Here is a 27615-nt window from a genome sequence, read left to right on the forward strand (position 1 = left end):
GGAAGAGGCCTTGTCATGCCCTCTTCATGACTGTGTTGGTGTGTTTGGACCATAATAGATCCTTAGTGATGTGGAAACCAAAGAACTTAACGCTCTCTACCCACTTCACTGCAGCCCTGTCGATGTGAATGGGGACGGGCTGGGCCCTCCGTTTCCTGTAGTCCACGATCAGCTCCTTTGTCTTGCTGACGTTGAGAGAGAGGTTGTTGTCCTGGCACCACACTGCCAGGTCTCTGACCTTCTCCTTCTGCCCCTGAACAGGCAGTTAACCCACTGTTCCTAGGCCGTCATTGAAAATAAGAATTTGTTCTTAACTGACTTGCCTAGTTAAATAAAGGTAAAATAAAAATTATAGGTTGTCTCATCGTCGTCAGTGATCAGGCCCACCAACATCGTGTCTCGGCAAATTTAATGATGGTATTGGAGTTGTGCTTGGCCATGCAGTCGTGGGTGAACATGGAGTACAGGAGGGGACTAAGCACACACCCCTGAGGGGCCCCCGTGTTGAGGATCAGCATGGCGGATGTGTTGCTGCCTACTCTCACAATCTAGGGGTGTCCTGTCAGGAAATCCAGGATCCAGTTGCAGAGGGAGGTTTTCAGTCCCAGGATCCTTAGCTTAGTGATGAACTTAGAGGGTACTATGGTGTTGAACTCTGAGCTGTAGTCAATGAACAACATTGTCATGTACTGTAGGTGTTCCTTTTGTCCAAGTGGGAAAGGGCAGTGTGGGGTGCAATAGAGATTGCATCATCTGTAGATCTGTTGAACAGGGCTCCGGGCAGCCGAGCGGAAATGGAGGAAAACTCGCCTCCCTGCGGACCTGGCATCCTTTCGCTCCCTCCTCTCTACATTTTCCTCTTCTGTCTCTGCTGCTAAAGCCACTTTCTACCACTCTAAATTCCAAGCTTCTGCCTCTAACCCTAGGAAGCTCTTTGCCACCTTCTCCTCCCTCCTGAATCCTCCCCCCCCTCCTCCCTCTCTGCAGATGACTTCGTCAACCATTTTGAAAAGAAGGTCGACGACATCCGATCCTCGTTTGCTAAGTCAAACGACACCGCTGGTTCTGCTCACACTGCCCTACCCTGTGCTCTGACCTCTTTCTCCCCTCTCTCTCCAGATGAAATCTCGCGTCTTGTGACGGCCGGCCGCCCAACAACCTGCCCGCTTGACCCTATCCCCTCCTCTCTTCTCCAGACCTTTTACGGAGACCTTCTCCCTTACCTCACCTCGCTCATCAACTCATCCCTGACCGCTGGCTACGTCCCTTCCGTCTTCAAGAGAGCGAGAGTTGCACCCCTTCTGAAAAAACCTACACTCGATCCCTCCGATGTCAACAACTACAGACCAGTATCCCTTCTTTCTTTTCTCTCCAAAACTCTTGAACGTGCTGTCCTTGGCCAGCTCTCCCGCTATCTCTCTCAGAATGACCTTCTTGATCCAAATCAGTCAGGTTTCAAGACTAGTCATTCAACTGAGACTGCTCTTCTCTGTATCACGGAGGCGCTCCGCACCGCTAAAGCTAACTCTCTCTCCTCTGCTCTCATCCTTCTAGACCTATCGGCTGCCTTCGATTCTGTGAACCATCAGATCCTCCTCTCCACCCTCTCCGAGTTGGGCATCTCCGGCGCGGCCCACGCTTGGATTGCGTCCTACCTGACAGGTCGCTCCTACCAGGTGGCGTGGCGAGAATCTGTCTCCTCACCACGCGTTCTCACCACTGGTGTCCCCCAGGGCTCTGTTCTAGGCCCTCTCCTATTCTCGCTATACACCAAGTCACTTGGCTCTGTCATAACCTCACATGGTCTCTCCTATCATTGCTATGCAGACGACACACAATTAATCTTCTCCTTTCCCCCTTCTGATGACCAGGTGGCGAATCGCATCTCTGCATGTCTGGCAGACATATCAGTGTGGATGACGGATCACCACCTCAAGCTGAATCTCGGCAAGACGGAGCTGCTCTTCCTCCCAGGGAAGGACTGCCTGTTCCATGATCTCGCCATCACGGTTGACAACTCCATTGTGTCCTCCTCCCAGAGCGCTAAGAACCTTGGCGTGATCCTGGACAACACCCTGTCGTTCTCAACTAACATCAAGGCGATGGCCCGTTCCTGTAGGTTCATGCTCTACAACATCCGCAGAGTACGACCCTGCCTCACACAGGAAGCGGCGCAGGTCCTAATCCAGGCACTTGTCATCTCCCATCTGGATTACTGCAACTCGCTGTTGGCTGGGCTCCCTGCCTGTGCCATTAAACCCCTACAACTCATCCAGAACGCCGCAGCCCGTCTGGTGTTCAACCTTCCCAAGTTCTCTCACGTCACCCCGCTCCTCCGCTCTCTCCACTGGCTTCCAGTTGAAGCTCGCATCCGCTACAAGACCATGGTGCTTGCCTACGGAGCTGTGAGGGGAACGGCACCTCAGTACCTCCAGGCTCTGATCAGGCCCTACACCCAAACAAGGGCACTGCGTTCATCCACCTCTGGCCTGCTCGCCTCCCTACCACTGAGGAAGTACAGTTCCCGCTCAGCCCAGTCAAAACTGTTCGCTGCTCTGGCCCCCCCAATGGTGGAACAAACTCCCTCACGACGCCAGGACAGCGGAGTCAATCACCACCTTCCGGAGACACCTGAAACCCCACCTCTTCAAGGAATACCTAGGATAGGATAAGTAATCCTTCTCACCCCCCCCCCTTTAAGATTTAGATGCACTATTGTAAAGTGACTGTTCCACTGGATGTCATAAGGTGAATGCACCAATTTGTAAGTCGCTCTGGATAAGAGCGTCTGCTAAATGACTTAAATGTAAATGTAAATGTAATGTTGGGACAGTATGCAAATTGCAGTGGGTCCAGGGTGTCTGGGATGATGGTATTGATGTGAGCCATGTCCAGCCTTTCAAAGCATTTCATGGCTACATATGTGAGTGCTACAGGGTGATTTCATTAAGAGAGGTTCCCTTGGTGTTCATGGGCACAGGGACAATGGTGGTCTGCTTGAAAGATGTAGGTGTAACAGACTGGGTCAGGGAGAGGTTGAAAATGTCAGTGAAGACACTTGCCAGCTGGTCATCACATGCTCTGAGTACGCGTCTTGGCAATCCGTCTGGCTCTGAGGCCTTGTTAATGTTAAGCTGTTTAAAGGTCTTACTCACATCGGCTACGGAGAGCATGATCACACAGTCGTCCGGAACAGCTGGTGCTCTCACGCATGGTTCAATGTTGGTTGCCTCGAAGCGAGCATTGAAGGCATTTAGCATATCTGGTAGGCTCGCAGCACTGGGCAGCTCGCGACTAGGTTTCCCTTTGTAATCCATTATAGTTTACAAGTTGTTAATTAATGAAGCCGGTGACTGATTTGGTAAACTCCTCAATGCCATTGGATGAGTTCTGGAGCATATTCCAGTTTGTGCTAGTGAAACAGTCCTGTAGCTTAGCATCCTCACCCAAATAGAGGGTAAAGGAGAGCTTTGTATGCATCTCTGTGTGTGGAGGTGATCTAGAGTTTTTTTCACCTCTAGTTGCACAGGTGACATGCCGGTAGAAATGAGGTCAAACTGATTTTTAGTTTTCCTGCATTAAAATTACCGGCCACTAGGAGCACTGCCTCTGGATGTGCATTTTCTTGTTTGCTTATGGCCCTATACAGCTTGTTGAGTGCGGTCTTAGTGCCAGTATCAATTTGTGGTGGTAAATAGATGGCTACAAAAAATAAATAGTATGATCAACAGCTTATCATGAGGTATTCTAACTCAGGCGAGCAGAACCTTGAAACTTCCTTCATATTAGATATTGTGCACCAGCTGTTGTTAACAAAGACACACACCATCCCCCTTGAGTTTACCCGATGCTGACGTTCTGTCCTTCCGATGGATGGTATACAGAAGATGGCCCTATTTGGTAAAAGACCAAGTCCATATTATGGCAAGAACAGCTCAAATAAGCAAAGACAAAAAACAGTCCATCATTACTTTGACATGAAGGTCAGTCAATACAGAACATTTCAAGAACTTTGAAAGTTTCTTCAATTGCAGTCGCAAAAACCATCAGGCACTACTATGAAACTGGTTCTCATGAGGACCGCCACAGGAAAGGAAGACCCAGAGTTACTGCAGATGATAAGTTCATTAGAGCTACCAGCCTCAGAAATTGCAGCCCAAATAAATGCTTCACAGCGTTCAAGTAACAGACACATCTCAACATCAACTGTTCAGAGGAGACTGCGAGAATCTGGCCTTCATGGTCAAATTGCTGCAAAGAAACCACTACCAAAGGACACCAATAAGAAGAAGAGACTTGCTTGGGCCAAGAAACACGAGCAATGGACATTAGACATTAGACTTTGGTCTGATGAGTCCAAATTTGAGATTTTTGGTTTTAACCGCCGTGTCTTTGTGAGACGCAAAGTAGGTGAACGGATGATCTCCACATGTGTGGTTCCCACCGTGAAGCATGGAGGAGGAGATGTGATGGTTTGGGAGTGCTTTGCTGGTGACACTGTCTGTGATGTTTTTAGAATTCAAGGCACACCAACATGGCTACCACAGCATTCTGCAGCGACACGCCATTCCATCTGGTTTGAGCTGAGTGGGACTATAATTTGTTTTTCAACAGGACAATGACCCAACACACCTCCAGACTTTGTAAGGGCTATTTAACCAAGAAGGAGAGTGATGGAGTGCTGCATCAGATGACCTGGCCTCCACAATCACCCGAGCTCAACCCAGTTGAGATGGTTTGGGATGAGTTGGATCACAGAGTGAAAGAAAAGCAGCCAACAAGTGCTCAGCACATGTGGGAACTCCTTCAAGACTGTTGGAAAAGCAATCCAGGTAAAGCTGGTTGAGAGAAGGCCAAGAGTGTGCAAAGCTGTCATCAAGGCAAAGGGTGGCTACTTTGAAGAATCTAAAATATATTTAGATTTCTTTAACAATTTTTTGGTTACAATATGATTCCACATGTGTTATTTCATAGTCATATTTCATGTCTTCACTATTATTCCACAATGTAGAAAATAGTAAAAATAAAGAAAACCCCTTTTTGAGTAGGTGTGTCCAAACTTTTGACTGGTACTGCACATATTACGTCGACTAACCTGTACCCCTGCACATTGACTCGGTAACTTCAACAGCCAAGACAGGGTGGTGACCCTACTGTTGAAGACTACCAGAAAGTGGGCACTGTCATCTTCAAGAGAGCCAAGCGGGAGAGTTTACCAGATGAGCTCTGTCTCCTGAAAGATGGTAAGCCTGTCCCTTCCAGCAGTCGTCTATTTAGTTTGTCACCTGAGCTTGACAAGTCCAGAGAGCTCATCCGAGTTGGTGGTAGACTAGGTTGTGCCGAAGATCTAGAACATTCTACAGTTCATCCCATCGTCCTCAATCCTGGTCATCCATCCACTAGACTCCTTATCCAAGATCACGACAGCCATCTGTGCCATCCAGGCCCTGAGAGAGTGTTTGCAGAGATCCGCCACGTCCTTTGAGTCCTCTGCGGGCGGAAAGCCATCCGTCGATTCCAACACACCTGCAAAGAATGCCGCAGATGTAAATCCAGACCTGCTGTCCCCAAGATGGCTGACCTGCCAGCTGCACGCCTGCGCCTCACGCTCCTGTTGATGGGGCGGCCAGACGGATCCCTGCCACAACTGGTGTACACAGAGACTGAGCTCCTCAGCAGACATCGACACTGCCAGATCCTGACGGATCACTTGTGGTCCAGCTACATCAGGCACTACCTACCCAGCCTGCAAGCCCGCCAGAAGTGGCATGCCATCCCTGACGACCTCAAAAGGGATATGGTGGTAATGTTGGTGGAACCCAGCTTCTGAGGGCCCTCTGGCCAATCGGACGTGTCATTAAAGTTCACTCAAGCGCAGATGGTCATGTGAGGTTTGCCGAGGTCAAGATCAAGGACAGAACATATACCTGTCCTGTTGCCCGGCTGGTAGTCCTCTCAGCTCTCCCGGACAGAGAAGACAACAACAGTACTCCTGCCGTAACCACACTCAAGAACCCTTAGCCTTTCTCAGAACCAAATTGACGTCGAAATTTGGGGTGGCTATACAAAAGACTATTGAGAGTAAATATTAGTTGATCGTAGGAGAGCTGTAGCTCTGCTCACTGGTGATGTGGAGCAGAGCATGCTGGGCCATCTCTAATTGAGGAGAAGGACGTAACTAGAGAAAGTACACAAGCCAAGTGATAAGTTCCAGCCATCTCCTGTGAGTTCATATTTCTTACTATTCATGTGGAATGCACTCCTTTGTTGTGCTAATTAGTGTGTTTACCTGTAAGCTTGCTAACCCTATTGTTTCTGTCATCTAATTTCAGACATGTATTATTTCATTGTATAGTATAATGTCCACCAGTGTCTAGTCTACTGTATAGATTGTGGGTATTTTGTTAGTAATGAGCCTTGTGGATGTAGCTATAAACATTCAAGTTCATGCAGTTGTGTGAGGATGACGTTGCTGCTCAGTAGTGCTGTGTAGTTGCACTCCTCTGATCAATCATTAGTGAAGTCACAGCCATGTTGTTCGGTTGTATTGCCCTGTGCAGCAGATAACCTATCGTAGCCATATTATTTATAGCTTATGTAATTGTGGGTTGTACTAAGCTTATACCTGCCATTTACTATTGTATTTAATTTCCCCCTTTTCAGAACCACACAAACTCTTAGTGAACACAAGTGTCAAGCCATATACTGTGCTGTGCCGTTCCTGCTCTATGTGAATCAGTCATTAAACTACCTCAACTGGAATCCTACCAGTCTGTCATCTGTGCCCTTACAAGCACCTGAGAGAGAACACATAGTGCTAAGAAAACACTAAGAATACACAGTCCAACAGGTTCTCCACTACAAACATCCCCAGGAGATATGTGTGTGTCACAGTCAGCACATAAACTGAAAGAGAGAGGCGAAGGTAGTTGAGGCAGGGGTAGACTAAAGGGCAGGCAATGTGTCCATTACTAGGGGTCAGCACTATAGGGTACATCTGTCCTTCAGCATATGGTAGAATATCGCCCCGCAGCCTCACACCACCCATGTCTTCACAACACAGAGACAATCAATACATAAACAAAGGTGAGGGGAGAAACGGGTTTTGCCTGGATGCCTGAGAGGCATGTGCTGGGCCAAATGACTGGGCTGTAACATTTATTTTGAACCTTTATTTAACTAGGCAAGTCAGTTAAGAACAAATGATTATTTATCAAATCAAATGTTATTTGTCACATACACATGGTTAGCAGATGTTAATGCGAGTGTAGCGAAATGCTTGTGCTTCTAGTTCTGACAATGCAGTAATAACCAACAAGTAATCTAACTAACAATTCCAAAACTACTGTCTTATACAGTGTAAGGGGATAAAGAATATGTTACGTAAGGATGCAGTAGATGATATAGAGTACAGTATATACGTATGCATATGAGATGAATAATGTAGGGTATGCACTTCATGATGACGGAAGTGAGTGCTACGTGGCGGTAGTCGTTTAGCTCAGTTACCTTAGCTTTCTTGGGAACAGGAACAATGGTGGCCCTCTTGAAGCATGTGGGGACAGCAGACTGGTATAGGGATTGATTGAATATGTCCGTAAACACACCGGCCAGCTGGTCTGCGCATGCTCTGAGGGCGCGGCTGGGGATGCCGTCTGGGCCTGCAGCCTTGCGAGGGTTAACACGTTTAAATGTCTTACTCACCTCGGCTGCAGTGAAGGAGAGTCCGCATGTTTTCGTTGCAGGCCGTGTCAGTGGCACTGTATTGTCCTCAAAGCGGGCAAAAAAGTTATTTAGTCTGCCTGGGAGCAAGACATCCTGGTCCGTGATCAGTAGTGTGTGTGCATTTGTGCTGTGTGTGTGTAAAGCTACGAGAGCTCACATCAGAATTACACCTAGGTGGTGTAAAGAATGGAAGATCTTATGTGCCAATTCACTGTACAATTCCACCACTAAGGGGTAATGTTTACTGTATCCATATGTACTATAAACATGAAAGCACATAAAATACAAGGAAAGGCACACACTCAATTTTGACATAATGTATTTATTGTAAAATATATACAAAGGCTCTAGATTTGTTTTAAGGTGATCAAAATGAAGGTATCAGAAATACATTGACAGGTAAGCTACTGTAGGTCCTTGATCAGTCTGAGTCCTTCCACATTCCCCATCCCACCCTTTTATGGTTCATCTTCATTAGCTGGACAGGAAAGACAATGAACTCCAGGAACCTTCAATATTTCAACCATTCATATACTCAGTGCAGGTACTTCCATGTACAATAGAGAGAAGGAAACTGGTGTAAATGTTGAGCAGCATGGTTTTCTTCCCTCAGTGTCCAACTGCTGGCTTGAAGTACAGTTATGTAGCAGATGTAGGACGCTACACATACACACACTACAGCACCAGAAGTATGTGGACACCTGCTCGTCGAACATCTCATTCCAAAATCATGGGCATTAATATGGAGTTGGTCCCCCCTTTGCTGCTCTAACAGTCTCCACTCTTCTGGAAAGGCTTCCCACTAGATGTTGGAACATTACTGCGGGGATTTGCTTCCATTCAGCCACAAGAGCCTTTGTGAGGTTGGGCGATTAGGCCTGGCTCGCAGTCGGCGTTCCAATTCATCCCAAAGGTGTTCGATGGGGTTGAGGTCAGGGCTCTGTGCAGGCCAGACAAGTTCTTCCACAACGATCTTGACAAACCATTTCTGTATGGACCTCGCTTTGTGCACACCGGAAGAGGTGTGCACAAAGAAGAGGTGTTCACATACCTATGTATATATAGTGTATCTATTAGGAGAGCAAGCACGATCTTACTCCCAATATATACAAATAAATGACATGTCCACACATGTACTCCTAAGCCCATGTCGCACCACCCTCTGTGAAAACATGACTTTTTAAACAGGCAACAACCATACAAATTATGTTCTACGTTAAATCAAACTAATGTAAATGTGTAATTGAGGCCTGAGTTCCAAATGGAGACATTTCAATAGTACATTTAGGAGAGAGTCAAAGGCATTTAGTCCCATACTTCACATCAATCAGAATCCCACATGGTCTATGTGGAACTTTGTGCAAGCAATGCAAACTATTAACCCTACAGTAGGCACTTACTGTTGACAAACCATCACATTGACAAGGCTAACCAAGATGGTCTGTCAGTTGTTCTGATACCCCCTTCATTTCATTAAGGCAGCAATGTAGAAGATACTGGTTTCGAGGCAGGAATGGTTTGTTGTAAAGGAATGGTTGAGGTCAATCTACTCCATACACAAAAATATAATACATTTTTCAGTATTATATTTCATTTTTCACTGCCCTAGGGTTATTATTGATTGGATAACCATATCTACTATTTATGTTTTGATTTTCTTTTCATTCGTTTTGAGGTGCACACTGTATGGAACACCGGAATAACTATCACTGTGAATCATTAGTAGTAGTAGTTTGTGTGTGAAATAATCCTGTAAGGGATGGGTTGCCAAATTGTGTTGACACAAAAATGAAATGTCATTAATATCCACAGAGTGTACAAGACATTAGGAATACCTTTAATATTGAGTTGCACCCCCTTTTGCCCTCAGAACAGCCTCAATTTGTCAGGGCATGGACTCTAAAGGGTGTCAAAAGTGTTCCACACAGATGCTGGCCCATGTTGACGCCAATGCGGTCCACAATTGTGTCCTTTGGGTGGTGGACCATTCTTGATACACAAGGGAAACTGTTGAACGTGAAACCCAGCAGCGTTGCAGTTCTTGACACACTAACCGGTGCGTCTGGCACTTACTACCATACCCTGTTCAAAGGCACTTAAATATCGTCTTGCCCATTCACCCTCTGAATAGCACACATACACAAGCCATGTCTCAAGGCTTAAAAAGCCTTATTTTACCTGTCTCCTCCCCTTCATATACACTGACTGAAGTGGATTTAACAAGTGACATCAATAATGGATCATAGCCTTTACCTGGATTCACCCGGTCAGTCCAAGTCATGGAAAGAGCATGTGTTCCTAATGTTTTGTACACTGTGTACATCCCTATTCACAGCATAGAAATAGTTTAAATAGAAATGCCTATAAGAAGTCATTTTATCCTGAGGTGGGACAAACACCATGACAAAAACACAATTTATATTCATTTGAATATTAGACAATCTCTTACAATCATTTAGAAAACAAAACCCTTGTTTACAAATTGCACCGTAGAAAATGTAGGTTCTTAGTGCACTGGAACAGTATGTTGATTTACGAACAAAGAAAACCATTTTGAGAACAGTGCTGAATGCTGATCAGTAGAAAGGCAGGGAAATAGCACTTGTCTACACGTGTGTCAATTTGATGCAAATTCAAACCAACAAGAAAGAGAAACCATCATCTACAAACACTCCCACTTCTGTACCCTGTCAACAGACAGACTGGTGTGAGTGTGTATAGAAAACAAATAACACCAACAAATGCCATTATTATGTACCCTTTTGTAACAATCACTCTCGATCCTAATCTCTCCTTCTCTTAAATCCATTTACTGTGCATATCTCAAATCATGCTCAGTCAATCATGAGTAGAAAATTATCATTCATTGGTCCGATTTTCAGCTTGACAAAAATAAAGTAAAATAATCAGCTTTGGTTGATTCACGCTTCTCTAGCCCCTTTCTGCTTTAAATGAGCAAATCTTATTCACTTAAGTTAGATGGCCAGTTCATATATAATATTCTTGATATGAGAAAACACTCTATTTTGATTGAATTGCCTTAAACAAACATGGAAAGAAGGGATTAAACAAAAAAAAGTACTCCGTGCTATTGGAGTAATACTGGAATCTGTAGTTCTCTTAGAAGCCACCAGGTGGGCACATAAGGTCTCTCTCTATACGAGGTCCATAGATATGCAGAGCAATATCCATGTATGTAAATCTATGGCTCTGGCCACACCCTTATCAGAGGAACGTTAAGTGCTCATATATTGGAAAAATGTTTTACATTCCCTCCATTAGATAAATCTTGTTTTAGACATTTCAGGAAGGATGGCTAAAAATAAATTGATGCAAGAAGATGGAATGTATAACCACTTTGACCAAAATGGAGAGTAGACCAAAAATTCAATGGCATGTAATTGATGGAAGTAGGCGCTTAACGGAACCAAATCATAAACTTAGAATAAATCCAACTGCAATGAATCCTTAAAAGTATATCTGGTAGTCACCGTAGCGTTTTGGAATCATTTTTGATTGCTACACATCACCCACTTTCATTTCCAGTCAGGCAGTGGGTGTTTGGAAGTGTTTGTCCCTACATGAGTCCACAGCAGGGCTCCTTGGTGTTGTTGGAGGTGTCCTCCTCTGGGGCTTGTAGTTTGAGCAGGGGCGGGTCCCCGCTGGCTGGGGTGAAGTACACAGTGCTGGGGGAGGCCACCTCTGTGCTGTGTGTCTCCTGGGCGGCTCTGGACGGGGTCAAATCCTGCAGAGGGGCGGGAGAAGGGGGCATCTCCTCTGGAGCGGGTGGGGCTGGGTACTTGTTGAGCTTGGCTGCGGCCCGCTGGCGTTTCAGGTCCGCTAGTGTCTGGTGGGATTTCTCCCGGGTCATGCTGTCCCCTGCCTCCCCGGTGCCCGAGGCAGGGCTCAGCTGGTAAGAGGCGCTGCGGTCCATCCGGCCTCCGCTCCACTGCTCCCCTGGGACTGACGCCAACAGGGCCAGGGGAATCCCACCGTTCCCCAGATTGAACTTCCTCTCCCCTCCCTCGTCATCCTCCCCCCTCGACATGGCACCTGCAGCCTGAGAGAGCCAGCGCAAGAGAGTTAATATGACACATTCACCTATCAACCATATAATCTATTCTCAGTGTTAACTGAACATGATAGAAGTTTGTCCTGGTGTTGTTGCTATGACAGGAGTAATACAGTACCACTCACCATGGCAACATGCTGGTGGAGCTCGTTGTCAGTCTGTCTGTCCTCGTCGTCGTCCTGCGGCTCGGCTTGCCGGCCTCTCTCCTGCCACACCATGGCCTCCTTGTGGTGCTCCCGCCGGTATAGGCTGGAACGCTCATTGATGCTCACACGCCGCACCACCTTACTGCTCACAGGGGACGACAGAGAGAGATACTGTAGATACAGCTACAAGCTGGAGAGAGTGACCGTAGCTTGAGGGTTTTACATGTGTCTAAACAAAACCATTATCCTATCCCCTCAATTCTTGAACTAATCCTCTCTCTTGCCCCCCCCCCCCCTCACCCTCTGCTGCCAGTGCTGGAGGCTCGTTTCTGCAAGGTGCCCTTGTGTCGGTCCCGACTCTTCATGATGGCATCGTGTTTGTGCTTCAGCTCCATCAGCTTGGCTCTCACCTCCTCATCCGCACACACATCTGCCACGGACAGAAAACACAACAGGGTCAGGACATGTCATCCCCATTCAGGATTTCAGTCCCTCTGAAACACGTTTATGCTGTGTCTGGACAACAATTATCTACCAAGACAACAGTAAGTTAATCTATACTGTCCAATCCTTTTCTGTCATTGCCCTTCACATCTACACAGTCTCTGATTGGGTTGATAGTTGTGTTCTTACCCAGTGGCGTCTCTTCCAGAACGGACTTGGTGTTGAGACTGGCCCCATGAGCCACCAGTAGCTCCACCAGCTGGACCTGGGGAAACAAGACACACCAGCATGTTCAGGTTTGTCAGGCAATACAGCCATTTAGCATAGCATGGCATATTTGACATTTTAGTCATTTAGAGGACGCTCTTATCCTGAACAGGAGCAATTAGGGTTAAGTGCCTTGCTCAAGGGCACATCAACATATTTTTCACCTAGTCAGCTCGGGGATTCAAACCAGCGACCTTTCGGTTACTGGCCCAATGCTCTTAACCGCTAGGCTACCTGCCGCCCATAGCATGACAGTTGAGAAAGGGGGACGTAGCTTCTTTCTAAACTGTTCTGAGTGCGGCAATACTGACCTGTCCCCAGCAGGAGGCGGCATGGAGTGGTGTCCAGCCGTCTGTGTCCTTCTCCTCCACTTTGGCCTGGTGCTCCAACAACAGCTCCCCTACCAACAGGTAGCCGTTAGCCGCCGCTAAGTGCAGCTGGATGTGAATTGAGACAAGAGGACAGATTGTTACACGGTCAACCTTTTATACCAGTAGTGAGGTGAATCTATGGATTATATTATGAGACTAGAAGTTCAAACCTTAGTGCTGTTTGTCAGTAATGTCAACCTTAGTGCCGTCTGTCAGTAATGTCAACCTTAGTGCCGTCTGTCAGTAATGTCAACCTTAGTGCCGTCTGTCAGTAATGTCAACCTTAGTGCCGTCTGTCAGTAATGTCAACCTTAGTGCCGTCTGTCAGTAATGTCAACCTTAGTGCCGTCTGTCAGTAATGTCAACCTTAGTGCCGTCTGTCAGTAATGTCAACCTTAGTGCCGTCTGTCAGTAATGTCAACCTTAGTGCCGTCTGTCAGTAATGTCAACCTTAGTGCCGTCTGTCAGTAATGTCAACCTTAGTGCCGTCTGTCAGTAATGTCAACCTTAGTGCCGTCTGTCAGTAATGTCAACCTTAGTGCCGTCTGTCAGTAATGTCAACCTTAGTGCCGTCTGTCAGTAATGTCAACCTTAGTGCCGTCTGTCAGTAATGTCAACCTTAGTGCCGTCTGTCAGTAATGTCAACCTTAGTGCCGTCTGTCAGTAATGTCAACCTTAGTGCCGTCTGTCAGTAATGTCAACCTTAGTGCCGTCTGTCAGTAATGTCAACCTTAGTGCCGTCTGTCAGTAATGTCAACCTTAGTGCCGTCTGTCAGTAATGTCAACCTTAGTGCCGTCTGTCAGTAATGTCAACCTTAGTGCCGTCTGTCAGTAATGTCAACCTTAGTGCCGTCTGTCAGTAATGTCAACCTTAGTGCCGTCTGTCAGTAATGTCAACCTTAGTGCCGTCTGTCAGTAATGTCAACCTTAGTCTGTCAGTAATGTCAACCTTAGTGCCGTCTGTCAGTAATGTCAACCTTAGTGCCGTCTGTCAGTAATGTCAACCTTAGTGCCGTCTGTCAGTAATGTCAACCTTAGTGCCGTCTGTCAGTAATGTCAACCTTAGTGCCGTCTGTCAGTAATGTCAACCTTAGTGCCGTCTGTCAGTAATGTCAACCTTAGTGCCGTCTGTCAGTAATGTCAACCTTAGTGCCGTCTGTCAGTAATGTCAACCTTAGTGCCGTCTGTCAGTAATGTCAACCTTAGTGCCGTCTGTCAGTAATGTCAACCTTAGTGCCGTCTGTCAGTAATGTCAACCTTAGTGCCGTCTGTCAGTAATGTCAACCTTAGTGCCGTCTGTCAGTAATGTCAACCTTAGTGCCGTCTGTCAGTAATGTCAACCTTAGTGCCGTCTGTCAGTAATGTCAACCTTAGTGCCGTCTGTCAGTAATGTCAACCTTAGTGCCGTCTGTCAGTAATGTCAACCTTAGTGCCGTCTGTCAGTAATGTCAACCTTAGTGCCGTCTGTCAGTAATGTCAACCTTAGTGCCGTCTGTCAGTAATGTCAACCTTAGTGCCGTCTGTCAGTAATGTCAACCTTAGTGCCGTCTGTCAGTAATGTCAACCTTAGTGCCGTCTGTCAGTAATGTCAACCTTAGTGCCGTCTGTCAGTAATGTCAACCTTAGTGCCGTCTGTCAGTAATGTCAACCTTAGTGCCGTCTGTCAGTAATGTCAACCTTAGTGCCGTCTGTCAGTAATGTCAACCTTAGTGCCGTCTGTCAGTAATGTCAACCTTAGTGCCGTCTGTCAGTAATGTCAACCTTAGTGCCGTCTGTCAGTAATGTCAACCTTAGTGCCGTCTGTCAGTAATGTCAACCTTAGTGCCGTCTGTCAGTAATGTCAACCTTAGTGCCGTCTGTCAGTAATGTCAACCTTAGTGCCGTCTGTCAGTAATGTCAACCTGTCAGTAATGTCAACCTTAGTGCCGTCTGTCAGTAATGTCAACCTTAGTGCCGTCTGTCAGTAATGTCAACCTTAGTGCCGTCTGTCAGTAATGTCAACCTTAGTGCCGTCTGTCAGTAATGTCAACCTTAGTGCCGTCTGTCAGTAATGTCAACCTTAGTGCCGTCTGTCAGTAATGTCAACCTTAGTGCCGTCTGTCAGTAATGTCAACCTTAGTGCCGTCTGTCAGTAATGTCAACCTGTAGTGTCAACCTTAGTGCCGTCTGTCAGTAATGTCAACCTTAGTGCCGTCTGTCAGTAATGTCAACCTTAGTGCCGTCTGTCAGTAATGTCAACCTTAGTGCCGTCTGTCAGTAATGTCAACCTTAGTGCCGTCTGTCAGTAATGTCAACCTTAGTGCCGTCTGTCAGTAATGTCAACCTTAGTGCCGTCTGTCAGTAATGTCAACCTTAGTGCCGTCTGTCAGTAATGTCAACCTTAGTGCCGTCTGTCAGTAATGTCAACCTTAGTGCCGTCTGTCAGTAATGTCAACCTTAGTGCCGTCTGTCAGTAATGTCAACCTTAGTGCCGTCTGTCAGTAATGTCAACCTTAGTGCCGTCTGTCAGTAATGTCAACCTTAGTGCCGTCTGTCAGTAATGTCAACCTTAGTGCCGTCTGTCAGTAATGTCAACCTTAGTGCCGTCTGTCAGTAATGTCAACCTTCAGTGTCAACCTTAGTCTGTCAGTAATGTCAACCTTAGTGCCGTCTGTCAGTAATGTCAACCTTAGTGCCGTCTGTCAGTAATGTCAACCTTAGTGCCGTCTGTCAGTAATGTCAACCTTAGTGCCGTCTGTCAGTAATGTCAGTAATGTCAACCTTAGTGCCGTCTGTCAGTAATGTCAACCTTAGTGCCGTCTGTCAGTAATGTCAACCTTAGTGCCGTCTGTCAGTAATGTCAACCTTAGTGCCGTCTGTCAGTAATGTCAACCTTAGTGCCGTCTGTCAGTAATGTCAACCTTAGTGCCGTCTGTCAGTAATGTCAACCTTAGTGCCGTCTGTCAGTAATGTCAACCTTAGTGCCGTCTGTCAGTAATGTCAACCTTAGTGCCGTCTGTCAGTAATGTCAACCTTAGTGCCGTCTGTCAGTAATGTCAACCTTAGTGCCGTCTGTCAGTAATGTCAACCTTAGTGCCGTCTGTCAGTAATGTCAACCTTAGTGCCGTCTGTCAGTAATGTCAACCTTAGTGCCGTCTGTCAGTAATGTCAACCTTAGTGCCGTCTGTCAGTAATGTCAACCTTAGTGCCGTCTGTCAGTAATGTCAACCTTAGTGCCGTCTGTCAGTAATGTCAGTAATGTCAACCTTAGTGCCGTCTGTCAGTAATGTCAACCTTAGTGCCGTCTGTCAGTAATGTCAACCTTAGTGCCGTCTGTCAGTAATGTCAACCTTAGTGCCGTCTGTCAGTAATGTCAAACCTGTCAGTAATGTGCCGTCTGTCAGTAATGTCAACCTTAGTGCCGTCTGTCAGTAATGTCAACCTTAGTGCCGTCTGTCAGTAATGTCAACCTTAGTGCCGTCTGTCAGTAATGTCAACCTTAGTGCCGTCTGTCAGTAATGTCAACCTTAGTGCCGTCTGTCAGTAATGTCAACCTTAGTGCCGTCTGTCAGTAATGTCAACCTTAGTGCCGTCTGTCAGTAATAGTGCCGTCTGTCAGTAATGTCAACCTTAGTGCCGTCTGTCAGTAATGTCAACCTTAGTGCCGTCTGTCAGTAATGTCAACCTTAGTGCCGTCTGTCAGTAATGTCAACCTTAGTGCCGTCTGTCAGTAATGTCAACCTTAGTGCCGTCTGTCAGTAATGTCAACCTTAGTGCCGTCTGTCAGTAATGTCAACCTTAGTGCCGTTTGTCAGTAATGTCAACCTTAGTGCCGTTTGTCAGTAATGTCAACCTTAGTGCCGTTTGTCAGTAATGTCAACCTTAGTGCCGTTTGTCAGTAATGTCAACCTTAGTGCCGTTTGTCAGTAATGTCAACCTTAGTGCCGTTTGTCAGTAATGTCAACCTTAGTGCCGTTTGTCAGTAATGTCAACCTTAGTGCCGCTTGTCAGTAATGTCAACCTTAGTGCCGCTTGTCAGTAATGTCAACCTTAGTGCCGCTTGTCAGTAATGTCAACCTTAGTGCCTTAGTGCCGTTTGTCAGTAATGTCAACCTTAGTGCCGTTTGTCAGTAATGTCAACCTTAGTGCCGCTTGTCAGTAATGTCAACCTTAGTGCCGCTTGTCAGTAATGTCAACCTTAGTGCCGCTTGTCAGTAATGTCAACCTTAGTGCCGTTTGTCAGTAATGTCAACCTTAGTGCCGTTTGTCAGTAATGTCAACCTTAGTGCCGTTTGTCAGTAATGTCAACCTTAGTGCCGTTTGTCAGTAATGTCAACCTTAGTGCCGTTTGTCAGTAATGTCAACCTTAGTGCCGTTTGTCAGTAATGTCAACCTTAGTGCCGTTTGTCAGTAATGTCAACCTTAGTGCCGTTTGTCAGTAATGTCAACAACCTTAGTGCCGTTTGTCAGTAATGTCAACCTTAGTGCCGTTTGTCAGTAATGTCAACCTTAGTGCCGTTTGTCAGTAATGTCAACCTTAGTGCCGTTTGTCAGTAATGTCAACCTTAGTGCCGTTTGTCAGTAATGTCAACCTTAGTGCCGTTTGTCAGTAATGTCAACCTTAGTGCCGTTTGTCAGTAATGTCAACCTTAGTGCCGTTTGTCAGTAATGTCAACCTTAGTGCCGTTTGTCAGTAATGTCAACCTTAGTGCCGTTTGTCAGTAATGTCAACCTTAGTGCCGTTTGTCAGTAATGTCAACCTTAGTGCCGTTTGTCAGTAATGTCAACCTTAGTGCCGTTTGTCAGTAATGTCAACCTTAGTGCCGTTTGTCAGTAATGTCAACCTTAGTGCCGTTTGTCAGTAATGTCAACCTTAGTGCCGTTTGTCAGTAATGTCAACCTTAGTGCCGTTTGTCAGTAATGTCAACCTTAGTGCCGTTTGTCAGTAATGTCAACCTTAGTGCCGTCAACCTTTTGTCAGTAATGTCAACCTTAGTGCCGTTTGTCAGTAATGTCAACCTTAGTGCCGTTTGTCAGTAATGTCAACCTTAGTGCCGTTTGTCAGTAATGTCAACCTTAGTGCCGTTTGTCAGTAATGTCAACCTTAGTGCCGTTTGTCAGTAATGTCAACCTTAGTGCCGTTTGTCAGTAATGTCAACCTTAGTGCCGTTTGTCAGTAATGTCAACCTTAGTGCCGTTTGTCAGTAATGTCAACCTTAGTGCCGTTTGTCAGTAATGTCAACCTTAGTGCCGTTTGTCAGTAATGTCAACCTTCAGTGCCGTTTGTCAGTAATGTCAACCTTAGTGCCGTTTGTCAGTAATGTCAACCTTAGTGCCGTTTGTCAGTAATGTCAACCTTAGTGCCGTTTGTCAGTAATGTCAACCTTAGTGCCGTTTGTCAGTAATGTCAACCTTAGTGCCGTTTGTCAGTAATGTCAACCTTAGTGCCGTTTGTCAGTAATGTCAACCTTAGTGCCGTTTGTCAGTAATGTCAACCTTAGTGCCGTTTTGTCAGTAATGTCAACCTTAGTGCCGTTTGTCAGTAATGTCAACCTTAGTGCCGTTTGTCAGTAATGTCAACCTTAGTGCCGTTTGTCAGTAATGTCAACCTTAGTGCCGTTTGTCAGTAATGTCAACCTTAGTGCCGTTTGTCAGTAATGTCAACCTTAGTGCCGTTTGTCAGTAATGTTTGTCATGTCAACCTTAGTGCCGTTTGTCAGTAATGTCAACCTTAGTGCCGTTTGTCAGTAATGTCAACCTTAGTGCCGTTTGTCAGTAATGTCAACCTTAGTGCCGTTTGTCAGTAATGTCAACCTTAGTGCCGTTTGTCAGTTTGTCAGTAATGTCAACCTTAGTGCCGTTTGTCAGTAATGTCAACCTTAGTGCCGTTTGTCAGTAATGTCAACCTTAGTGCCGTTTGTCAGTAATGTCAACCTTAGTGCCGTTTGTCAGTAATGTCAACCTTAGTGCCGTTTGTCAGTAATGTCAACCTTAGTGCCGTTTGTCAGTAATGTCAACCTTAGTGCCGTTTGTCAGTAATGTCAACCTTAGTGCCGTTTGTCAGTAATGTCAACCTTAGTGCCGTTTGTCAGTAATGAACCTTACTGCTGTTTGTCAGTAATGTATTTGAACAGATATTCCCAGCCAAGTGTGTTTTCAGGTGTATTTTAAGGTTTACAGGGGGTATTCAAAATCCTACCATACAAGGTCCAGAGTACTTCTGGTTTTATCTGATAATTAATTGCACCCACCTGTTGTCCCAGGTCTAAAATCAGTCCCTGATTAGAGGGGAAGATAAACATTTTAAAAAACAAACAGATTACAATGTCTCACCAGTGTGGCCCCATTGTCATCATGAGCGTTCAGGTCCGCACCACTCTGGACCAGCGCTCGAAGGTCCGTCAGCATCTCCATCTCCTTAGCCCCACGACACTGGTTTATACGGTCCTGAGTTATACCTGCACAGGTACACAGGAAGTCAACACAAGATCATTTGACTAGGACCGATTTTTAGTAAGGGTCATGGTGGGGATCGCAACTGGGAAGAGAAGGGCTAGGTAGCTAAGGATGAAGGCTCAAGGCTGTAGTCATGGCATGAGAATGATTGGGAGTAGTTGGGAATGCAAATAGAGGACAAGGTTGTGGAGAAGGAGAGAATGTCGAGTTGGGTTCTGACCCTGCTCTGCCATGACCATCTCTAGCAGCTCCAGCGTGGCCTCGTCCTCACAAAGGTCATAGGGCATGTTGCCATCAGCGTTGACCGCCAGCATCTCTGCACCACTGGACACAGACAAGGAGAACGTTACATCAGGAGACAGGGACTCATTACACCAGTGGCATATGCATCACGTCACATGTTTTTTTATTTCACCTTTATTTAACCAGGTAGGCAAGTTGAGAACAAGTTCTCATTTACAATTGCGACCTGGCCAAGATAAAGCAAAGCAGTTTGACAGACCAAACGACACAGAGTTACACATGGAGTAAAACAAACATACAGTCAATAATACAGTATAAACAAGTCTATATACAATGTGAGCAAATGAGGTGAGAAGGGAGGTAAAGGCAAAAAAGGCCATGGTGGCAAAGTAAATACAATATAGCAAGTAAAACACTGGAATGGTAGTTTTGCAGTGGAAGAATGTGCAAAGTAGAAATAAAAATGGGGTGTAAAGGAGCATAATTAGTTAATTAATTAATTACAGTTGGGAAAGAGGTAGTTGTTTGGGCTAAATTATAGGTGGGCTATGTACAGGTGCAGTAATCTGTGAGCTGCTCTGACTGTTGGTGTTTAAAGCTAGTGAGGGAGATAAGTGTTTGTAGTTCGTTCCAGTCATTGGCAGCAGAGAACTGGAAGGAGAGGTGGCCAAAGAAAGAATTGGTTTTGGGGGTGACTAGAGAGATATACCTGCTGGAGTGCGTGCTACAGGTGGGAGATGCTATGGTGTCCAGCGAGCTGAGATAAGGGGGGACTTTACCGAGCAGGGTCTTGTAGATGACATGGAGCCAGTGGGTTTGGCGACGAGTATGAAGCGAGGGCCAGCCAACGAGAGCGTACAGGTCGCAATGGTGGGTTGTATATGGGGCTTTGGTGACAAAACGGATTGCACTGTGATAGACTGCATCCAATTTGTTGAGTAGGATATTGGAGGCTATTTTGTAAATGACATCGCCAAAGTCGAGGATTGGTAGGATGGTCAGTTTTACAAGGGTATGTTTGGCAGCATGAGTGAAGGATGCTTTGTTGCGAAATAGGAAGCAAATTCTAGATTTAACTTTGGATTGGAGATGTTTGATATGGGTCTGGAAGGAGAGTTTACAGTCTAACCAGACACCTAAGTATTTGTAGTTGTCCACGTATTCTAAGTCAGAGCCGTCCAGAGTAGTGATGTTGGACAGGCGGGTAGGTGCAGGTAGCGATTGGTTGAAGAGCATGCATTTAGTTTTACTTGTATTTAAGAGCAATTGGAAGCCACGGAAGGAGTTGTATGGCATTGAATCTTGCCTGAAGGGTTGTTAACACAGTGTCCAAAGAAGGGCCAGAAGTATACAGAATGGTGTCGTCTGCGTAGAGGTGGATCAGAGACTCACCAGCAGCAAGAGCTACCTCATTGATGTATACAGAGAAGAGAGTCGGTCCAAGAATTGAACCCTGTGGCACCCCCATAGAGACTGCCAGAGGTCCGGACAGCAGACCCTCCGATTTGACACACTGAACTCTATCAGAGAAGTAGTTGGTGAACCAGGCGAGGCAATCATTTGAGAAACCAAGGCTGTCGAGTCTGCCGATGAGGATGTGGTGATTGACAGAGTCGAAAGCCTTGGCCAGATCAATGAATACGGCTGCACAGTAATGTTTCTTATCGATGGCGGATAAGATATCATTTAGGACCTTGAGCGTGGCTGAGGTGCACCCATGACTAGCTCTGAAACCAGATTGCATAGCAGAGAAGGTATGGTGAGATTCTAAATGGTCGGTAATCTGTTTGTTGACTTGGCTTTCGAAGACCTTAGAAAGGCATGGTAGGATAGATATAGGTCTGTCGCAGTTTGGGTGAAGAGTGTCCCCCCCTTTGAAGAGGGGGATGACTGCAGCTGCTTTCCAATCTTTGGGAATCTCAGACGACAAGAAAGAGAGGTTGAACAGGCTAGTAATAGGGGTGGCAACAATTTCGACAGATAACTTTAGAAAGAAAGGGTCCAGATTGTCTAGCCCGGCTGATTTGTAGGGGTCCAGATTTTGCAGCTCTTTCAGAACATCAGCTGAATGGATTTGGGAGAAGGAGAAATGGGGAAGGCTTGGGCGAGTTGCTGTTGGGGGTGCAGTGCTGTTGACCGGGGTAGGAGTAGCCAGGTGGAAAGCATGGCCAGCCGTAGAAAAATGCTTATTGAAATTCTCAATTATGGTGGATTTATCAGTGGTGACAGTGTTTCCTATCTTCAGCGCAGCAGGCAGCTGGGAGGAGGTGTTCTTAGGATGATATCTATGAGGGTGCCCATGTTTAAGGCTTTGGGGAGGTACCTGGTAGGTTCATTGATAATTTGTGTGAGATTGAGGGCATCAAGTTTAGATTGTAGGATGGCTAGGGTGTTAAGCATGTTCCAGTTTAGGTCGCCTAGCAGCACAAGCTCTGAAGATAGATGGGGGGCAATCAGTTCACATATGGTGTCCAGAGCACAGCTGGGGGCAGAGGGTGGTCTATAGCAGGAGGCAACAGTGAGAGACTTGTTTTTAGAGAGGTGGATTTTTAAAAGTAGAAGTTCAAATTGTTTGGGTACAGACCTGGATAGTAGGACAGAACTCTGCAGGCTATCTTTGCAGTAGATTGTAACACCGCCCCCTTTGGCAGTTCTATCTTGTGTGAAAATGTTGTATTTTGGAATTAAAATTTCAGAATTTTTGGTGGTCTTCCTAAACCAGGATTCAGACACAGCTAGAACATCCGGGTTGGCAGAGTGTGCTAAAAGCAGTGAATAGAACAAACTTAGGGTGGAGGCTTCTAATGTTAACATGCATGAAACCAAGGCTATTACGGTTACAGAAGTCGTCAAAAGAGAGCTCCTGGGGAATAGGAGTGGAGCTAGGCACTGCAGGGCCTGGATTCACCTCTACATCGCCAGAGGAACAGAGGAGGAGTAGAATAAGGGTACGGCTAAAAGCAATAAGAATTGGTCCTCTAGAACGTCTAGAACAGAGAGTAAAAGGAGGTTTCTGGGGGCGATAAAATAGCATCAAGGTATAATGTACAGACAAAGGTATGGTAGGATGTGAATACAGTGGAGGTAAACCTAGGTATTGTGTGATGAAGAGAGAGATATTGTCTCTAGAAACATCATTGAAACCAGGAGATGTCATTGCATGTGTGGGTGGTGGAACTAATAGGTTGGATAAGGTATAGTGAGCAGGACTAGAGGCTCTACAGTGAAATAAGCCAATAAACACTAACCAGAACAGCAATGGACAAGACATATTGACATTAAGGAGAGGCATGCTTAGTCGAGTGATCAAAAGGGTCCAGTGAGTGGAGAGGTTGTTTGGGGGTCACGGCGATTTAGACAACTAGCCAGGACATCGGTAGCAAGCTAGCATAGGATGGAGGTCTGTTATTAGCCACCTCTTGTGTTCCGTCAGTAGATTAGTGGGGTTCCGTGTGGTAGAGGGGATTAATCCAAATCACACAACAACAACAAAAATAAAAACAATAGATATAGTTATAGAGGCCCAAGAAGAAAACATAATAATAATAAAAATAAATAAAATTGTCCGATTGTCTATTCAGATAGCAGCCGGTAAGACAGCTAACGGTTAGCAGACATGTAGCTGCAGTACAGTATATTCACTGACACACAGTGGTAATTTACTGTAATAAATGATGTCCTAGAATTGTAACCATATGTTTATATGATACGATAGTGCCTATGAAGAAAGGCTAAGAATAGATTTTGGGGAAGTTCAACCAGAGGGCCGTGTCCAAACTCATACTTAGTTACTCAAACTTATTTTTCCAAGTCTAAGTAGTACATTGTAACTGTGTGTACATTTCTGTGACCAGCAGTACAGCGAGAGAGTGTGTCACGTTGAAGGGTTTCTAAATGTGACTCACGACTGCACCAGGAGCTGCACCAGGGCTGTGTGTCCACAGGTGGCAGCCGCGTGGAGCGGCGTCCACAGCTCACTGTCACAGGCGTTCACACTGGCCCCAGCGTCCAACAGACACTGTACCAGCTCCACAAAGTCATCAATGCAGCACTGCAAGGGAGGGGGGGGGCAGACAGACAGACAAACCAATGAATACATGCTCACCTACAGTGTTCTACCATCAGTAAGTCAACTGCAGTGTAAGCTGAATTTGCATAGGCCCGGTCCTCCAGTCATTTACTAAGTAAAACACATTCACTTTTTTCAAAGGGAAGAAATAATTATAGATAGTACTTACAAAGAGAACACTGTTCTCTCTAGTGACACTCATGTGTTGACAGGGTGTGTTAATGTGTATATGTAGGGTCTGTCATTTTGACTTGTAAAGAGAACACTGTTCTCTCTAGTGACACTCATGTGTTGACAGGGTGTGTTAATGTGTATATGTAGGGTCTGTGTCATTTTGACTTGTAAAGAGAACACTGTTCTCTCTAGTAACACTCATGTGTTGACAGGGTGTGTTAATGTGTATATGTAGGGTCTGTGTCATTTTGACTTGTAAAGAGAACACTGTTCTCTCTAGTGACACTCATGTGTTGACAGGGTGTGTTAATGTGTATATGTAGGGTCTGTGTCATTTTGACTTGTAAAGAGAACACTGTTCTCTCTAGTGACACTCATGTGTTGACAGGGTGTGTTAATGTGTATATGTAGGGTCTGTGTCATTTTGACTTATAAAGAGAACACTGTTCTCTCTAGTGACACTCATGTGTTGACAGGGTGTGTTAATGTGTATATGTAGGGTCTGTGTCATTTTGACTTGTAAAGAGAACACTGTTCTCTCTAGTGACACTCATGTGTTGACAGGGTGTGTTAATGTGTATATGTAGGGTCTGTGTCATTTTGACTTGTAAAGAGAACACTGTTCTCTCTAGTAACACTCATGTGTTGACAGGGTGTGTTAATGTGTATATGTAGGGTCTGTGTCATTTTGACTTGATAAAGAGAGCAGTGTTGTTTCTTGGTGGTGTTCGTAGAACTTTCCAAACAACACAGCAGTGCTATGAAGGGAAGCATAACTAAACTTATCCTCCCCAATGGTCTAGGAATGTAAGCAAGAGCCTTGGTCCAGAGCAGCAGTTACATGTCTAGCCCTGGAAGCAATGTGAAAACGCTCTACATTGTTTACATAAACTGTGATGTTAGTTAGACAAAACAGACAGATAGACACAACAGACAGTACTTACAGTTCTGGGAGCTGACAACACAAAACAATGCACACACAGGCTGACCTGTTGGTTGTGGGTGGTCACAACTGTCTGTACCTGGAAGCAATGTGTGTTTACATAAACTGTGATGTTTGAGACAGTATGTGTTTAAGCACACACAGGCTGACCTGTTGGTTGTGGGTGGTCACAACTGTCTGTACCTGGTGTGTGTGTGTATATGTTTGAGAGTATGTGTTTAAGAGTATGTGTGTGTGTGTGTGTGTGTGTGTGTGTGTGTGTGTGTGTGTGTGTGTGTGTGTGTGTGTGTGTGTGTGTGTGTGTGTGTGTGTGTGTGTGTGTGTGTGTGTGTGTGTGTGTGTGTGTGTGTGTGTGTGTGTGTGTGTGTGTGTGTGTGTGTGTGTGTGTGTGTGTGTGTGTGTACCTGGTGCAGGGCAGTGAGTCCGTCCTCATTGTACAGATCTGGACTGACTCCACCGTTCAGCAGCTCCCTGACTGCAGAGACACACAATCACAACAGCGTGAACGTTACTCACTAAGCTATGCTACGAATCCTAACTTCAGATAGCCTCTGCTCTTGTAATGCAGGCAAAAGTTAGTTACGAGTGACCACTATAATTAACCATAATCATGTGTGGAAACAATAGCACCATTGAAACCAAATGCCTGGTCTGACAAGTTTAGAAGTATGACGCGTCTCACAAAAAATATGCATGAATCATTTCCTATACACAAGTACAACTTTTAACAATTTCCATTCAACATTTTACAAAAACACATTTACTTGAGGAACAGTGCCGATGCAAAGTTAGGTAACAGAATGACAGCAAACAGTCATTTTGTTAACAATCATTGTTTTTTGTTTAACATACATTTTAAAGTGAAAAATCAAAGTCTCAGCATCACTGTTATTGTGGAATTGCCCTTGTGTTTATAGAGTAGTTGTACTGTGTAATTCATGCGAGGCTACTTGTAAGAACAGCAACCATAACAACAACAGTGAGGGTTATTTAAGGCCCTAGGAGGTGTGCTATATGGCCAATATACCACAGCTAAAGGCTGTTCTTAATCACGACGCAAAGCAGAGTGCCTGGACACAGACCTTAGACGTGGTATATTGGCCATATACCACAAACCCCTGAGGTGCCCTATTGCTATTATAAGATGGTTATTAGAGCAGTAGAAATACATGTTGTCATACCTGTGGAATACGGTCTGATATACCACGGCTTTCAGCCAATCAGCATTCAGGGCTGGACCCACCCAGTTTATAAAGTGGGATAACCTCTATGGCTGGTTTCCCAGACATGGATTAGTCTAAGCCTAGTCCAGGTCAAAAACACACTTTTAATAGTGATTTTCCATTGAGCATGTTTTTTATTCCAGGACTAGTCTTTATCTGTGTCCGGGAAACCAGCCCATAGTGATGTGCTGACTGACTCACCTTCCTCCAGGTCATTGCGGGCTGCAGCCTCCAGCAGGGTGATGTTGTTGGGGAAGACCACCCTGCGCGTGCGCCCCTTGTTCTTGTCCACTTTCTGTCCGGCCTTGCCCCCGCCACGGGCCATATCCTTGTCCATCTGGGCCCAGCCCTTCAGCTGCTGGGCGCGCCGCTTCTGAGCGTGCTTCAGGCGCTCCGTGGCACTCAGACGCCCAACCGTGGCCATCTCACCGAGCAGCTCGCCGTGCTCCGCCATGCCACACCACCGCCCACCTCAGACTTCCTACACCTCCCGTTTCACTGTTCTGATCAGGTTCTGGGTTTTATCAGTTGAAAGTGAACACAAAAAGAATCACAGCTGCTGGAAGGTCAGGTGGCAGACATCTCCAAGGTGTAAAGGTCCAAGTCGGTATTCTTTGTGTGAGTAACAGAGAATCAATTTCTCTTCCATGGGCCTATATGCTTTAAAGACTATGTTTGGAAATTCAAGACCTGAGAACCAACTGGTTCTTACTCTAGATCTTTATGGAACATCTCCTGCTGGAACAGATCCATCCAGATTACTGAACCACGTCTCTGTCCTTAAATCCTGTGTTCCTTCCTGTATTCCTCTGGGTTGGAGGGAGGGGGACCGAAACAGTGACACTACTTCGCCTCTACCCCCGTCAGTGCCAGCAATGCAACCATTGATGGTTAGGCCTACACTCTCTGGGAAGTGGACCCAACACACAAGTCCCCGGGTGGGAGTCCATACTGAGAGCTGTGGTGCAAACCTTGAAATGAAGTAGTTACTTAGAGTACAAACTCAGCATCTTAAGAGGAACCAGGTCACATTGTTCAATGTGATAATAAAATATAAACAGAGATTTGGACTAATACTGCATAGAGCTTGTTTTTAGAGTGCAGTAGTATGAGAGAATGTAAGGGCAGGGGTTGGTCAGAGGTGGGGGATGCATGGGGATTGGATCACTTCTAGTCCTGTAATAGGCCACAGCAGGTGGTGCTTCGGGAACCAGGAAGAGTCAGGCATCAAAGCGTCTCAAGAATCCATTGTGCTTCTTAGAATACAGAACATTCTACTCCCTCCCCTGACACTTGCAAACAGAAAGAGAAAGGGGGATACCTAGTCAGTTGAACAACTGAATGCATTCAACTGAAAATGTGTCTTCCGCATTTAACCCAACCCCTCTGAATCAGAGAGTTGGGGGGGGGGGGCTGCCATAATCAACATGCACGCCATCGGGTGGAACAGTGGGTTAACTGCCTTGCTCAGGGGCAGAACGACAGATGATTTTTACCTTGTCA

The 27615-nt window shown here is 45.8% G+C and overlaps 2 protein-coding genes across 2 annotated transcripts in view; both read right to left on the reverse strand.

The window, feature by feature from the left end:
* The window catches only part of LOC124039577 (alanine aminotransferase 2-like), a 28335-nt gene extending 20771 nt beyond the window's left edge, over positions 1-7564 (reverse strand). The window contains exon 1 of the mRNA XM_046355696.1: positions 7510-7564. The gene's annotated coding sequence lies outside the window, so the exon portion shown is untranslated. The remainder of the gene's footprint in view (positions 1-7509) is intronic.
* A 2557-nt stretch (positions 7565-10121) lies between these two features.
* Positions 10122-27403, reverse strand: LOC124039581 (protein phosphatase 1 regulatory subunit 16A-like). Its single transcript, XM_046355701.1, has 10 exons — positions 26314-27403; positions 25294-25364; positions 23609-23754; positions 19681-19784; positions 19338-19462; positions 12966-13091; positions 12577-12652; positions 12244-12373; positions 11923-12085; positions 10122-11785 (listed from the first exon to the last, which is right to left on the reverse strand). The coding sequence occupies exons 1-10, from the start codon at positions 26564-26566 to the stop codon at positions 11303-11305; spliced, it is 1677 nt and encodes a 558-aa protein (XP_046211657.1). The 5' UTR covers positions 26567-27403; the 3' UTR covers positions 10122-11302.
* Positions 27404-27615: the final 212 nt, after the last annotated feature.

The sequence above is a fragment of the Oncorhynchus gorbuscha genome, linkage group LG07 (assembly GCF_021184085.1).
Source record: "Oncorhynchus gorbuscha isolate QuinsamMale2020 ecotype Even-year linkage group LG07, OgorEven_v1.0, whole genome shotgun sequence".
Classification (NCBI taxonomy): Eukaryota; Metazoa; Chordata; class Actinopteri; order Salmoniformes; family Salmonidae; genus Oncorhynchus; species Oncorhynchus gorbuscha.

Coding starts and splice junctions, on each gene's coding strand:
- LOC124039581 (XM_046355701.1), bottom strand. CDS start 26,566: ATGGCGGAGCACGGCGAGCTGCTCGGTGAGATGGCCACGGTTGGGCGT. Junction 19,785..23,608: donor GTGCAGCTCCTGGTGCAGTC/GTGAGTCACATT, acceptor GTCTGTGTCCAG/TGGTGCAGAGATGCTGGCGG. Junction 12,086..12,243: donor TCCAGCACTGGCAGCAGAGG/GTGAGGGGGGGG, acceptor CCCTGTGAGCAG/TAAGGTGGTGCGGCGTGTGA.